The sequence below is a fragment of the Aspergillus welwitschiae genome (assembly GCF_003344945.1).
Source record: "Aspergillus welwitschiae strain CBS 139.54b unplaced genomic scaffold BDQ94scaffold_18, whole genome shotgun sequence".
NCBI lineage: Eukaryota > Fungi > Ascomycota > Eurotiomycetes > Eurotiales > Aspergillaceae > Aspergillus > Aspergillus welwitschiae.
Window position 1 is genome coordinate 442,173 of NW_020798712.1, and position 12,583 is coordinate 454,755.

Below are 12,583 nucleotides of genomic sequence, written 5' to 3' on the forward strand. Positions count from 1 at the left end.
GCCTCCGTTTCAGATCGGACAGGGAGAAAGATGGGGGCGGAAGAGTGCAATGGCAGACAGTGGCAGGGCAGGGTCGTCGAGTCACAATTAGACTAGCATGAAAACCAGACTGTTTGTTGCGGATTGATAGTGCCCCAGGGGTCCAGGTAGGACAAGAATAATAAACAACTAGCCAGCAGCCCCCGGAAGACAGCCGCCCAAATTACAGATCTCTTGGGAGTGTAGTAGTAATATCAACTAGATCACCCTGCAAGAGCCGCTCTAAGGTAATTTGGTGGTCAGTGGTCAAGCTGGCCTGATGTTGGCCGAACGGCTTCTGCCACTAACGAGTAGTAGAAGGAAAATAATAAAATTGGGCCCTAGGCTAGACGGCCTAATTGCACCAAAAAAGAAAAGAAAAAAAAAACCTGATGGCGCGGGGCACTGGAATAGGATGAGGATGGAGAAATTGTGGTTAAATAGCGCTGCTGCTTAGTCGAGGCCAAGGTGGGAATGCCCCTGTCAGTTTTGGCCGGTGCTAAGGACTGTAGTAAAGTAGTAGTAGTAGGGTAGAGGGGCGGAGACGCCAGGTTCAAGGAGGGACACGCTGGGATTAATTTAGAGCGGGGAGGATCGGGGATTTTTGAATAGTAATGAGAATCACGGTCCCTGAAATGAGTGGGAATCAAAGGGGCAGAAAATAAAAATGAAAGGAATAAAGAAGGGGGTTCAGGAGAATAAGAGGGAGACTGTAGAGAAGGAGGGTCGATTGAGTAAGAGAGACAGAGAGGAGAGAAGAAGAAGAAGAAGAAGAAGAAGAAGAAGAAGAAGAGCAGAGAGGACGCGAATGAAGACAGATGGACGCAGTGGTAGGAAGAGGATACGATACAGTGTCTGGCCTCTAGCTGAGGATCCTTTCCAAACTGCCATCCAAGCCTAACAGTGAGCATATTTAATGGAAAGGCAACTTATGACCGATCCAGATCAGGATGATCACACAGAGAACAAAGCCTGGTTCACAATTCCAGCCTGGTTTAGTCCAACGCTTGCCAGTCCACTTTGCGCAACAGTTCCGGTTTAACGGAGGCCCTCCCAACCCACCCGGTCAGCCAGAAACTATCTGGCATCTCAGATAGTCTAGATGCTCTGGATCGTGTTTACTTTATCCCAGAGTAGTATACACCCTATTATCGGGCTATTCTTACTGCGGGACGGAAGTCTCCTCCCTGTGTTCCCTTCGGCATTCACTTTCAGTTCCATCCTCGGTTCAGCTTCGACCAGCTCCACTTCAAACGGAGACACGAAGCGTCCGTCCATCCATCGGGCAACTATCGATTACATCCAGATTATTCCCGCTCCCCTGGATGGTAGATAAATCCTCCGATGGCAGTATATTGACAGTCGTCATGGCCTTGGCCCGAGTATATCGCAGGATAGCCACCGGGCGCGGTTCACATTAGGTGCCGGGTTGAGATCAAGCTACCGAGAGTCCTTCATTATAGTTTGATCATCTAGATTCATCATCTGCTCGTCCTCATCTCCAGCGTAATCATGCCATGGAGAAGCAAGGTGGCACTTAAACTTTGGTCCGGGTCGGCATTGAGATATCGTCAGACTCCCCGGCGTCCTTTCTCAATCTGGTCTTTGGAAGGGTTACTGTGGGTGGCAGGTTGTCTCGCCTTATTAACACTGGCCGGCTTTGCATCTTTTTAATATGAGCGTGATTAGGTTTTCCAACCCGACGCCCCGCAGGAGGATCCTCGTTGGTGTTCGGAACGATCCATTGCCAGCTCCAGCCGTTAGTCATGGTAGGAGACGCTCATGCGACCACCGACCACGGGACAGCACAATCTTTTCGGAACGGCAGTTGCATTTAACCTTGTTTCGTTTGATCGGGACAATGCGTCTGTTCCTTTCCTACTATTAGATATCTCTTGCCGATTATACTCCTCGAGGTGTGCAATAACATGCGAGGCTCACATAACTACGACCCCATGCACGGAAAGCCGAAAGACACCAGCACATAAGGACTGGTTTTTGGGCCCTATGAAAGCTGCCAACCCCAATATAGTGCACACTTGGCAGTTTATCCGCCTCAATTAGTAGGGGGGCCCGGTTAGAGGAGGGAATGAGAGGAGAGGGGGGGGGCAATGGTTAATCAATTACCATAGTAAAAATTTGAAATTTGGAAAAAAAGAAATAAAATCCGGAACAAAAAAAGAAAGATCCGCACATGAAGGAAAGAGCCAGCCTGGCAACAAGAAAGAGAATCCCCCGTCCGAGAGAGCCACTCGATATGCCGACTTGTTTCGGCCGGACTGACCAAACTCGGACGAACAACCTCATCAGTGTTCAGGAGAGACTCTCCCAGCCAGCCAGGGTGAGCAACCACTGCGACTCCCCGAGGGCTCAACAGTCAACACCCACCAGCTTATCGTTTGGCTAGTGGCCAGTACGGAAACCTCCGTAGTCCGTCCTTACGCGAGTGGAGCATTGACTCCAAGCCGGGAAAAAGATGAGAGGCAGAGTCCAGGGGAGGGTGCAAGGAACAGCCTCCCAAGTTCGCAGCAAGTCCCTCAGCCCATCGAGGATCGCGAGCCCGTCATTCGTGGGGACTAGCGAACCAAGTGGACTGGGCGCATCCGGAAAACGGACAGATGAGGGTCTGCGAGCCGGAGCGCCGCGGTTTTGCTTTTCTGGCCTGAGTGACTTTTCGTTATATTGATTTTTTTTGGCTTTTCTTTTGTCGGTTTTGTGTTAGACTCGGCGCTGGGGCGGCTAATATCGATGCTGCTTGCTGGAATTTTGAGTTTGGTGTCTCTTGTAACGGTTTGTGGCCCGCCGGGAACAACGCCCGTTTGGTCCAAGGAGGGATGTTGGATTTGTCTCATCTTGGGGCGATCCGATCTGCACCGTCAAGCGTGTGCCAGCAACCAGACTTGTATCAGACAGCTTGACGGTCCAGCTTCCACTGACTGAATAAGGATTTCATTCGCGGAAAACCTATCCCGTCGGCTATGGGGAATGTTGACGAGTCTTTCTTTCCCGCGTCTCGAGAGCTGTATTGCAGACTTTCTGTCATCTTCAGCATCGACAACTCCCTGCTAGGAACATGGATGGCCTCTTCAAAAACCAATCCCTCCAACAGTGGGCCGGAGGCTCTCACCCTACGGTCGTGCTAAGCAAAGTCTAAAGTACTATCATACGATCTCGCCCACCGATCCCACAGCTGGCGCCAACCGGAAATGAATTAAGAAGGAGGGGGGTTGTTTAAAAAGAAAAAAAATTAAAAAAATAAAATAAAATCCTAATCAATTGAGAAATCATGGGCAATAATCTTAACACCGGGTTGCCTTGAGATTGCCTACTCCAAATAATTGACACCCTCCTACTCTTTCAGATGCCGAACGCCCAGTGCTGGAAAAACCCGCGGCATCACCCACTGATTGGTGCGATTAGATCAGATCTGTGTTTTCCCGAACAAAACCCGAGATTTGGTGGCCTTGCCGGGCGTTCCAGCGTTCCGATGCAAGCAAAAACTTGCTAGGACCTTCCCATTCCTCCAGAATAATACTGTGGATGGAGTACTAGTACTATTCTCTCTCGCAACAGAGGGGATGTGGATGGGAGACTGCCCTTCCCCACGACGCATCTCATCCTGGTTCCCTTAAAGGATGACAGCAACCGTGCTCTCGCCCTGACCTCCCGCCTAATATATGAGATACTAAGGAGGGAAACACGGCCTATGCCTCTCCCGTACCTAGTTTGAGCGGAGTTTAAGTGGACTTTGTTGCCCTCCGTCCCCGTCGGAACCACTCCTGCGCCCTGCTAGTAGCGGAATAACGGACGGAGATATAGCCATAAGGCAGAGGGCACGGTAGTTTGCCCAGACAGGGTGGTGGTTATCGTCGGGGAGGACGGAGTACAACAAATTATCCAACAGTAGTCTGTCAAGATATACTGTGGTTTGGTCGGTGGACTAAATAACCGACTCCAACGTCCTGCACCCTAAAGTTCTAGTGTCTCACCGGCATCCTTCGGCACCAAGGATCTGCCACATCTAGTAATGCCAATCTCCGCCGTCACATTCGCCACGGCCATCTTGTCCGTACACCCAACAACGAAGGGGGGGGGGAAGGGGAGGGGGATGGTCTAGGGCTAAACAAGGACCAGTCCAGAGGGACGGAGGATGCTCTCTGTTCAGCGACCGGCCGTGATGGTCGGAGTCCATATCCGGAACCTCCCTGGGTCTTCTCCGATAGGATCAACTAGCGCCGGAGGGGGTGAGACACAGTGCTTTTTGTGTCGTCGCATATTGGTGTCTCAAGGGCGAATAAATATCGCATCAATTACAATCACCATTGTTTCCGCTCATCGGTCATCCTTTCTGGCCAACTATGCAAAGCCAGACCTGCATTATTCAATTCATTATCAACTAATAAGAACATCAAGCCAGACAGATACTAGTCTAACTACTTAGAAACTACTTACTCCAACTTCGCAGGCGCCATCTCCGGCCGAAAACATATCCACTCCACCCGACAAAACCCGTCCGTCGATCCCACTTCCCTCCCCCTCTCCATTCATCCATCATCACCACCCAATATGCAAAACACCCCGGCAGCGACGCGACCGCTAATCCAGTAGTGGGCGAGCAGTGCGAAACGCACCATAGGTACGTACACCCGACATATACTGATGATATTGCCACCCCGACTATCACATCAGAGGCTGCAGGCGACGGTTTTAGCCCAAAAGCTTGTTGTAGCCGCGGCGCCAAAGTGGGATGAGGTGGGGGTCGTCGAGGATCAATAGTCCATGGTAGCGTGTCTGGCGTCCTGAATCATGAAGGCTCGCTTGCTCAATCACTTCGGAAGTTAAACCGAATCGGTCGATAAGGTGTGAGTTTCAAGTTATGCTGTCTGGTTAATCCCACGAACTACGGGCCCTTGGAAGTTGGCCAAAGGTAAAAATTGAGAAGGAGAGGGGGGGGTAAGAAAAAAGGGTCGACCACCTCGGCTATCAGAGGAAGCATGGACCGAGATATGCTACGATACTATCCACGCCATCATCATCCCTGAGAGATCATGACACAAAGTACGAAGTACACGGTGTACTGAGGTGCTCGGCCGTAAGTGCTAAAGTAGGTTTCCTCCGGGAATACTACTCATTTAAATAATATCTGCTAATAAACTAATGAGGAAAAAGTTAGGCACGTCGTGCTTGAACTACTACTCAACCGAGTATGTTGAAGCGATTTTCAATCCCTTAGGTCTGTCTGTAAGAACTTAGAGAGGCAATTTAAGCGCACCGGAGGATTGATATCGCCCGATACTACGTTATAATATAAGACAATATAATAAGAGCCATGATAAGAAACATAAGCCTACACTAATATCCGGAAGTCCCGCAATACAGTATACCAAGTATATACAACGACCCCCATTGTCATGTGAGAGACTTTTCAAGCTTCAAACTAATATGAATATGAAAACAATATGATATAACTTCCCCCTCGTATCCCCTGAGTGTCTCCCCTCTACGAGAACGAGAGAGAAGAAGAAGAAAGAGTAAGAGTAAGAGAAACAAAGTGTGGACCGAGCCGACCACTAATTCCCCCCATAAACATACGTAACAGAGGGGCTTGGCGCTGCCCCCCGTCAGAAAAATGAGTCCGAAAATCGCGGAAAAGCCGAGCGGGAATCAATCAAGCTTGTGAAACGCACACACTCACACTCACACCCTTGACACATACCTCCCTCACTCGCAACTCACACCATAAGTAGATAGAAACGTAGTGCAAAGTGGAGAGCAGGGCCGCCGCCCCGAGGGAGTTGACTTTCCTATTTGCCGTGATCAGAGCAAATGCCGATGAGCTGGCTTTTCTCTTTCTTTTTCTTTTTCTTTTCTTTTCTTTTCTTTTCTTTGTTTTGTGTTTGATGATCCTTATCGGTTTTTGGTTCTTCATCCGTAGCTGGTATTTACCAACTATGTCATAATTGATGACTTTTTTTTTTTTTGCCTGATCGGCTTTTCTTCCCTATATTCCGTTTCCATCGGATTTTTTTTTTTTTTTTTTTTTTTTTTTTTTTTTTTTTTTTTTTTTTTTTCTTTTTTTTTTTTTTTTTTTTTTTTTTTTTTTTTTTGCCTGATCGGCTTTTCTTCCCTATATTCCGTTTCCATCGGATTTTTTTTTCTTCTTCTTCTTTTTCTTGTATTCAATTTTTTTTCAATTTCTATAATATTGCGTTGTCAGTTCGATCTGCAGTTTCAGGTAGTTTGCTACATACCTACCGTAGTGCCTAAATGAGTAGTATGTACCGACCGAGGGTGGATAGACGATCGAACCCGTTATGGTGTTCATATTTATATTCATAACTAGTACTTATATTCTCCCTACCTGACACATAAGGCATACTAGTAGTTAATTAAGATAATGGTGACAAGTATTAGTAGGACTAAGTCCTAGATAGACAACGCCCTACAACTAACACACCCAATCCAGATTACAGATCGCTAATAATATAAAATCAATTATACTATCTATCCGACATGGCAATAATAAGATATAATATACTACTACTACTTTGTAATATAGTAAGCGATGATACTAACTACAGTGAACTCAACCACTTCGGATCTAACCGGCTCATCTACCCATTCATCCACCAACACTTAGGACGCCACCAACTTAACCCCCGTCCTCCGACCAGAAAGAAAGTAAGAAGAGAGCACCACCGACGGACCAACGGAGTGGGAAAGAAGAGGATTCCACCCCCTGTAGAACAAAAGAACGAGACTAACCCTTCTGCGCAAATGCACATGAGGAAGATGATTTGTTGGGAGGGGAGATGTTGCAGTAGTAGTTGACTAGTAGTTTAAGTAGGGAGGATCTAAGGCCTAAGGTACTCCGTGCTAAGTGCTTTAGTAAGTAGTTCGGGTAAGTAGTTTTGGCCAGGATTGGATTGCATATGATTGGATTGTTGGTTGCGATGTAAAGTAATAACAAAAAAGAAAAAAAGGAATGAGATGGTAATTTATTATGTTAATGGTCAGTTGGATGAACTATTACCCTAGTGATTGTGATACTTCTTCTATTTGATATTGTATTTCGAGTATGTAGTTGTTGTTGAGATGGTGGTTATTATTGTATTTGTGCGTTGTAGCAGTGATGCGTGTGGGTTTAGAACTAACGCGCATCATAATAATGCTCATTGTATCTGACTACCATCTACACCAGATCCTGCTATTCAGTAATAGGGGTGGAACAACTAAGAAAGTAGAACTGTGAGGAAACTCCGAACGGGTGGCATGATGCTTGCTCAAGAGTCCACTGTGGTTTCACAATAATATATATAAACTTTGCACTGTCTTCAATTTGACTTTCTACTAGTATAGCTTAGTGATTGATGGAAATACTACTTACTACTGCAGCAAACATAGCCACCTTAGGCAGAAACTACTACTGCGCATGAAAGGTCCGTGTCCGTTCGTCTAGTACGTAGTAGTTGCAGTCACTGGTTACTAGTAATGTGGGTATTTATATATCCCGATGCAAGTCCCGAACCGACAGCTACTATTGACTACGTACTTACGTACTTCGTAGTAACTTGAAGTAAAAATGGTTACCAATCTCTTACGATCGAATTATAGTAGTTTAGTAGTTAATTAACTAGTAGCTAGCTTATTACTATCTTGTCGTGACTAGTTCTTGAAGGTAATATTAAGGTAATTGTTTAGTTGTGGTTCAGTTTCCTATACTAGTGACACATTGTCATGTGAAAATACTCACATCCTAATACGACTTCCTACTATCCATCTTATCCCTGTAATCAGTAGAATAGCAAACAAAAATCAATGCTCGGGTCAACCCGGCGATAACAGTCAGAATCAAGTAGCGCGAACATAGTTTGTTCACATGTTTGCTTGTTTGTGTTTGAGTTAGGTTGATGATCCTGGGTTATAGCAGGCGTAGATATAGATGGTAGCCTGGGTTGGTCAGATGTGATAATAAGCCAGATATTGGGGTCTGACTGATTGACAGAGTATGCTTTCTAGGTGCCGTGTAGAAGATCATGCACCGTTGATTATTTTGTTGGAACTACGCTTTGTAGTGCGTAGAATGACTGGATGGATGGTAGATAGGTGTGATGTTGTATCAAATGCAATGTTGTTTATTTCGGCAGAAGTACTTACCCATCTACAGGGGTGAGAAAACTGAGGCGTATCAATATGGGTTGAGTTTTGAATACATGCCAATTGTGGCAAGTACATTGTTTTACATGCTGGCTTACAATGGAAACTACTCGGAAAGCTACTTGAAAGAAAACTACTAATTCATTATGGGTATTGCGAACCTGTTCATTGGTGCTACCTTTTAAACCGAAAACAATCTCATATCATACCTTCCCAGCGTGAAACCCCGGACCACTAACTTACGCCTCGTAGAGGGTGTTGAGGAAGTCCTTGGAAGCGCGCTCGGGCTTAGCGGCCTCAACCTTCTGCTGGCCGAGCTTCTCCTTGGAGAAAGCAGCAGCGTAAGGGTTAAGACGGAGCATGACCTGCTTGTTGCGGAGAGGGTTCTTCTTCTGGATGTTGGTACGCTTGGTGCGAGCCTCACCCTTGGGGGCGCGGAGGACGGACTGGATCTCAGAAGAGTTGATGAGACGGGCCAGGTCGGCGTTGGCAACAACGTTCTGGGGGAGGAGGTAGTCCTTCTTGAGGGCGGAGGCGGTGGTGGTGGTGCCGTAGACCTTGTCGAGGGCCTCGAAGGCAGCAGAGGACCAGACGATGAAGCGACCGAGGTGACCACCGGGGGCGAGCTGGAGGAGGTTGAGGGAGAAGACGGAGGAGGTCTCAACACCGGGGATGTTGCGGAAGGCACGGACGAGCTCCTTGCCATCAACCTCGGGGTTGTAGACAACCAGAGGACCGCGGCGCTGGCGGAAGCGGCGGTTCCTCAGCTTACCCTTACCGGCACGCATCTTGCGGGACTTCTGGACCTTGACAAGGTCGGCACCGGCACCGACAGCCTGGAGGAGGGCAACGGCGGCCTTGGTCTTGGTAACAGCGGAGTTCTCGAAGGTCTTGGAGTCAACGACCAGAGGGACCTCAGGAACGTTGGCAACGCGGTGACCACGAGCGAACAGAAGAGAAGGAACGGAAGAAGCAGCGAGGGCAGAGGCAGTAGCGAAACGTCTAAAAAGTAGCCATTAGTTCACCTTCTCCTGGCTCAATCGTGTTACCTCGTCGGTCGGATTATTATCATACCTCTGGCCAACGTTGACCTTCTGGTGCCACTTGCGCCAGACCTTGGTAGGGGCGAACATACGACCGGAACGGCACTGGTTACCGAAAGCGGCCTGACCGGCACGGTGAGTACCACCACCGGAGACACGGGGGATACGAGCGACAGCGCGACCTGAAGTTATTCACATCCATCAGCCATCCCAATTCCCCTGCGAAATTCTTGGCGTTCCTTCGAATTTGTGCACATACCGGTACCCCAGGACTCAGCAGAGGTCTGTTCACCAGCCTTCTCGCTCACGGCGTAAGGCTGTCTCTTGTTCTTGGCCATACCGGTGTGCACCTGCCTGTAATTCGAAATCCGTCAGCCATCAAATTTCCTCCGCTTCTCATTTTTCTCCTCTGCGAGATCGATTTTTTGTCGTAAAAAGGTTGAAACATACTGGACAACATCAAGACGGATGGGGGAGGCGAAAACAGCCGGGAGGGGGTAGGTAGCCCCCGTGGGCTTGCCATCAGCGCCGGCGATGGTGACGGTAGGACGAGACGCCATTTTTGTCGACGGTAGGGTGGTCGTTGTCGTCGTTCGAGGTTGGAGATCGAGCATCTCAAGATGAGCGCGCAAATTTTCGCTTAGTCTCACCCGCCCGTCGTGGGTGCGGCAAAGCCCTAGCCCTGTTGCCGTTTTGGGTGGGTGTTTATGCCTGAGGCGCAAATGATCTTATCGATATGGAGAACCGCGGTTATACCCTTGACATGCTACTTGGGCCTACCCTTCATTCCATACAACTTCTCTTTGTTTCTTCTGTAGTCAATGTAGTCTCGTGAAAAATGCGTTGGGAGAGATACACAACAAATTACATCAAATTTATCATATATTTTTACGCGTGAAACAATGAAGCAAACATTCATATTAATGTCAAGTTCAGCCCTGCAAACTCTTGACGTCTAACATCATCGCCACAACAAATCGGCTGACGCCCAGAGCACAATCTGAGTCGTTACTGCGGCATGCAGTTACACCCTACAAGCCGTCATTCTATATTCGTGAATACATTCTACAGTCATAGAACGGTAAAACAAATTCGTTGGCCAACGTTTATTTCATTTAGGATCCTCTCTACTGCAAATGGTACATGAAGGTGAACAGAAATCTCAAAAAGGGTCCTAGCACTACGCCTTGTGCAAGGAAACGAATGTAAGTCTCAATCGGTATGGGCTAGCCACCCGAATCACATTTTTAATCCACATTTAAGCGTGCACATGTCCACCGTGAGCGTGGCGTCTGGCGCGGCCCTCCCTAACGGTACGGGGCTTCAACTTGATGGCAGAAATGGCCAAGTTGGAGCTCTGTCCAGCAGTGCACTGGGTACCGGCAGCCACATTCTGAGCAGGGGTCCACTGGCCGTTCGCGCAGCGCTGGAAAGAGGAGCCATTGATGCAGTTCCACTCGCCCTCCACACTGCAAGATCCAGAGAGCGCGCCAGAGCTGGAGCTGGAGCTTGCGCTGGAGCTAGAGCTGGGCTGAGGGCTGGAGACAGAGTTGGAACCAGAACCGGAGCCAGAACCAGAGCTAGAGCCGCTGCTGCCGGAGCTGGGTGCAGGAGTGTTCGCCACCGCAGGAGCAGTGTAGGTGTTTGCGGCCGGGGCAGAAGTAACCACAGCAGCGGCCGAAGAACTGGCAGAGCCGGAGCCGGAGCCAGAGCTGGAGCCAGAACCAGAGTAGGAGCCAGTGCTGCTGTCACCAGCGGCAGCAAAAGTGGGAGTACCGGTACAGGCGGCGGCGCCAGCGGAAGCCAGGTTGCTAGGCTCGCCATTATATTGGATGTCGTCACCAGGCTGAGGGAATCGGATGTCGACACCTTCGGAGGTGGTGCAGCCGTTGACGTTGGCGACAAACATGGGAGGGAAGGTGGAAGAGCGCTTCTCGACATCGCGCTTTTCCTCAACTTCGGACCGCTTAGAAGAAGCGCTCTGGACCTCGAGGGGAGCACAGTTCATGTACATCTCACGGTTTCCAATGCGGTTGAACCAAGTCCAGGCGAGCGTGTACTTGCCGGGGCTAATGCCGTCCGGAATGGTGTAGTTGAATTTGGTCGGATCAGCCATGGAAGCACCACCAGAAAGGTTACCGTCCACGTTGGCGGGACAGCCACCTTCGATAGACTTGATGACCATCCATTCGGAGTCCTTGGTAGGCTGCAGATCGGTGGTCAGACTGACCTGGCAGGAGCCACCACCATGGGTGGCGGAACCCTCAAAGGTCAAAGGCATGCTCTCGCCGATCTGGGCGGTATTCCACTCGGTGACCTCGTAGGTGTTCGAGCGCAGCTTGCAAGGAAAGTCGCTGCCATCGGCTGCAAGAGGCGAGTTGTTAAGGGTGTCCTTGCCATAGGGAATGGGCTCAGTCATGATCATGTGTGCTTCAACAGCCGAAATGCCCAGGAGAGCAGCGGCCGCAAGAATGGACTTGGAAAACATGGTGAAGGAGCGTCGGTTTTGTTTTGCACTAATCGACAGCTAAAGGAGTGTTTGAAGTTCTGACCGTACCGGACGAGACAGAACAGGTGGTTGCGTTGAGCAAAAGTCTAGTGCAGATGGATTAGCTATGAAGGAGAGAAATGAAGGAAAAGAACGAAGTTCTGGGTTTATATCGAGATAGTGCATGATACGTTGGTGGGAAGTATAGGAGCAACAGACGGTGACAGCCGTATAGTTGAAGCAGTATAGTGGTCAAGGATGTGTAGAGGGGCAACAAGGTTATGGTAGACAATGAAATGGTACACGGGAAAGTACCAGGATAAGGCGAGGTGACAATACCTTTGTAGAACCGAATGGAAGGTGAGCTTGTCCCAGCGTTGACTTTCTCTGGTCGAAACAGGCCTTTGTCACGCGTCTGATACTACTGGACAAGGATAGCTTCAGTTCGTTGGAAGTAGAAGGGAAGGTCGGAGTCTGCCGCAGGCACACAACGAAGATTCGAATGAAATCAGAAAGGAGTGTCGAAAGAAAGCAGGACTAGCCTGGTGATAGTAGGACTGTCGAACAGTGTAGAACGAAGAAAGGACTGAACGCTCCAGCGTGGTTGAAGAAGAGAAAGAAGAAAAGGGAGCAGCACTGGCATCCCTGGGGGGGTGTTATATACTTAAGATTTGGACTGTTTGAGGCGCCATGACGGTGAATCAGGTATCCAGGAGACTGGACGGATCGAGACAGGCTGTTAGTAGGCGCGCACCGAAAGTCAAGATGCGTGTGAGTGGGGAGGGGGAGAAGATTGACAGACAGTGAATTGGGTTGCATGTCGAGTCGTGGGACACATAGTTTTAGTGGAGGGTAGATGGACCCTGAGTGGTCCCTG

At 48.9% G+C, this 12,583-nt stretch overlaps 7 protein-coding genes across 7 annotated transcripts; 1 reads left to right on the forward strand and 6 right to left on the reverse strand.

Annotated features, from left to right (window-relative positions):
- The first annotated feature begins 1,115 nt into the window (after window positions 1-1,115).
- BDQ94DRAFT_144942 (uncharacterized protein) lies at window positions 1,116-1,652 on the forward strand. Its single transcript, XM_026766544.1, has one exon. It carries the CDS (start codon window positions 1,121-1,123, stop codon window positions 1,352-1,354), a length of 234 nt encoding a protein of 77 aa, XP_026625762.1. The 5' UTR covers window positions 1,116-1,120; the 3' UTR covers window positions 1,355-1,652.
- A 208-nt stretch (window positions 1,653-1,860) lies between these two features.
- BDQ94DRAFT_144943 (uncharacterized protein) lies at window positions 1,861-2,422 on the reverse strand (the record flags this gene model as incomplete). Its single annotated transcript, XM_026766545.1, has 1 exon — window positions 1,861-2,422. A coding segment is annotated over exon 1 (188 nt), but the record flags the coding sequence as incomplete, so codon positions are not given.
- Window positions 2,423-2,587: 165 nt separating this feature from the next.
- BDQ94DRAFT_144944 (uncharacterized protein) lies at window positions 2,588-3,087 on the reverse strand. Its single transcript, XM_026766546.1, has one exon. It carries the CDS (start codon window positions 2,868-2,870, stop codon window positions 2,595-2,597), a length of 276 nt encoding a protein of 91 aa, XP_026625764.1. The 5' UTR covers window positions 2,871-3,087; the 3' UTR covers window positions 2,588-2,594.
- Window positions 3,088-5,651: 2,564 nt separating this feature from the next.
- Window positions 5,652-5,957, reverse strand: BDQ94DRAFT_144946 (uncharacterized protein). Its single transcript, XM_026766547.1, has one exon. It carries the CDS (start codon window positions 5,945-5,947, stop codon window positions 5,687-5,689), a length of 261 nt encoding a protein of 86 aa, XP_026625765.1. The 5' UTR covers window positions 5,948-5,957; the 3' UTR covers window positions 5,652-5,686.
- A 622-nt stretch (window positions 5,958-6,579) lies between these two features.
- BDQ94DRAFT_144947 (uncharacterized protein) lies at window positions 6,580-6,821 on the reverse strand. Its single transcript, XM_026766548.1, has one exon. The coding sequence runs from the start codon at window positions 6,801-6,803 to the stop codon at window positions 6,633-6,635; it is 171 nt and encodes a 56-aa protein (XP_026625766.1). The 5' UTR covers window positions 6,804-6,821; the 3' UTR covers window positions 6,580-6,632.
- Window positions 6,822-8,297: 1,476 nt separating this feature from the next.
- Window positions 8,298-9,898, reverse strand: BDQ94DRAFT_144951 (60S ribosomal protein uL4). Its single transcript, XM_026766549.1, has 4 exons — window positions 9,669-9,898; window positions 9,478-9,572; window positions 9,250-9,400; window positions 8,298-9,177 (listed from the first exon to the last, which is right to left on the reverse strand). Exons 1-4 carry the CDS (start codon window positions 9,830-9,832, stop codon window positions 8,415-8,417), a joined length of 1,173 nt encoding a protein of 390 aa, XP_026625767.1. The 5' UTR covers window positions 9,833-9,898; the 3' UTR covers window positions 8,298-8,414.
- Window positions 9,899-10,311: 413 nt separating this feature from the next.
- BDQ94DRAFT_40394 (lytic polysaccharide monooxygenase AA11 family protein) lies at window positions 10,312-12,122 on the reverse strand. The gene is made up of 2 exons (XM_026775683.1): window positions 12,046-12,122; window positions 10,312-11,813 (listed from the first exon to the last, which is right to left on the reverse strand). The coding sequence occupies exon 2, from the start codon at window positions 11,704-11,706 to the stop codon at window positions 10,477-10,479; it is 1,230 nt and encodes a 409-aa protein (XP_026625768.1). The 5' UTR covers window positions 11,707-11,813; window positions 12,046-12,122; the 3' UTR covers window positions 10,312-10,476.
- Between the last annotated feature and the right edge of the window lie 461 nt (window positions 12,123-12,583).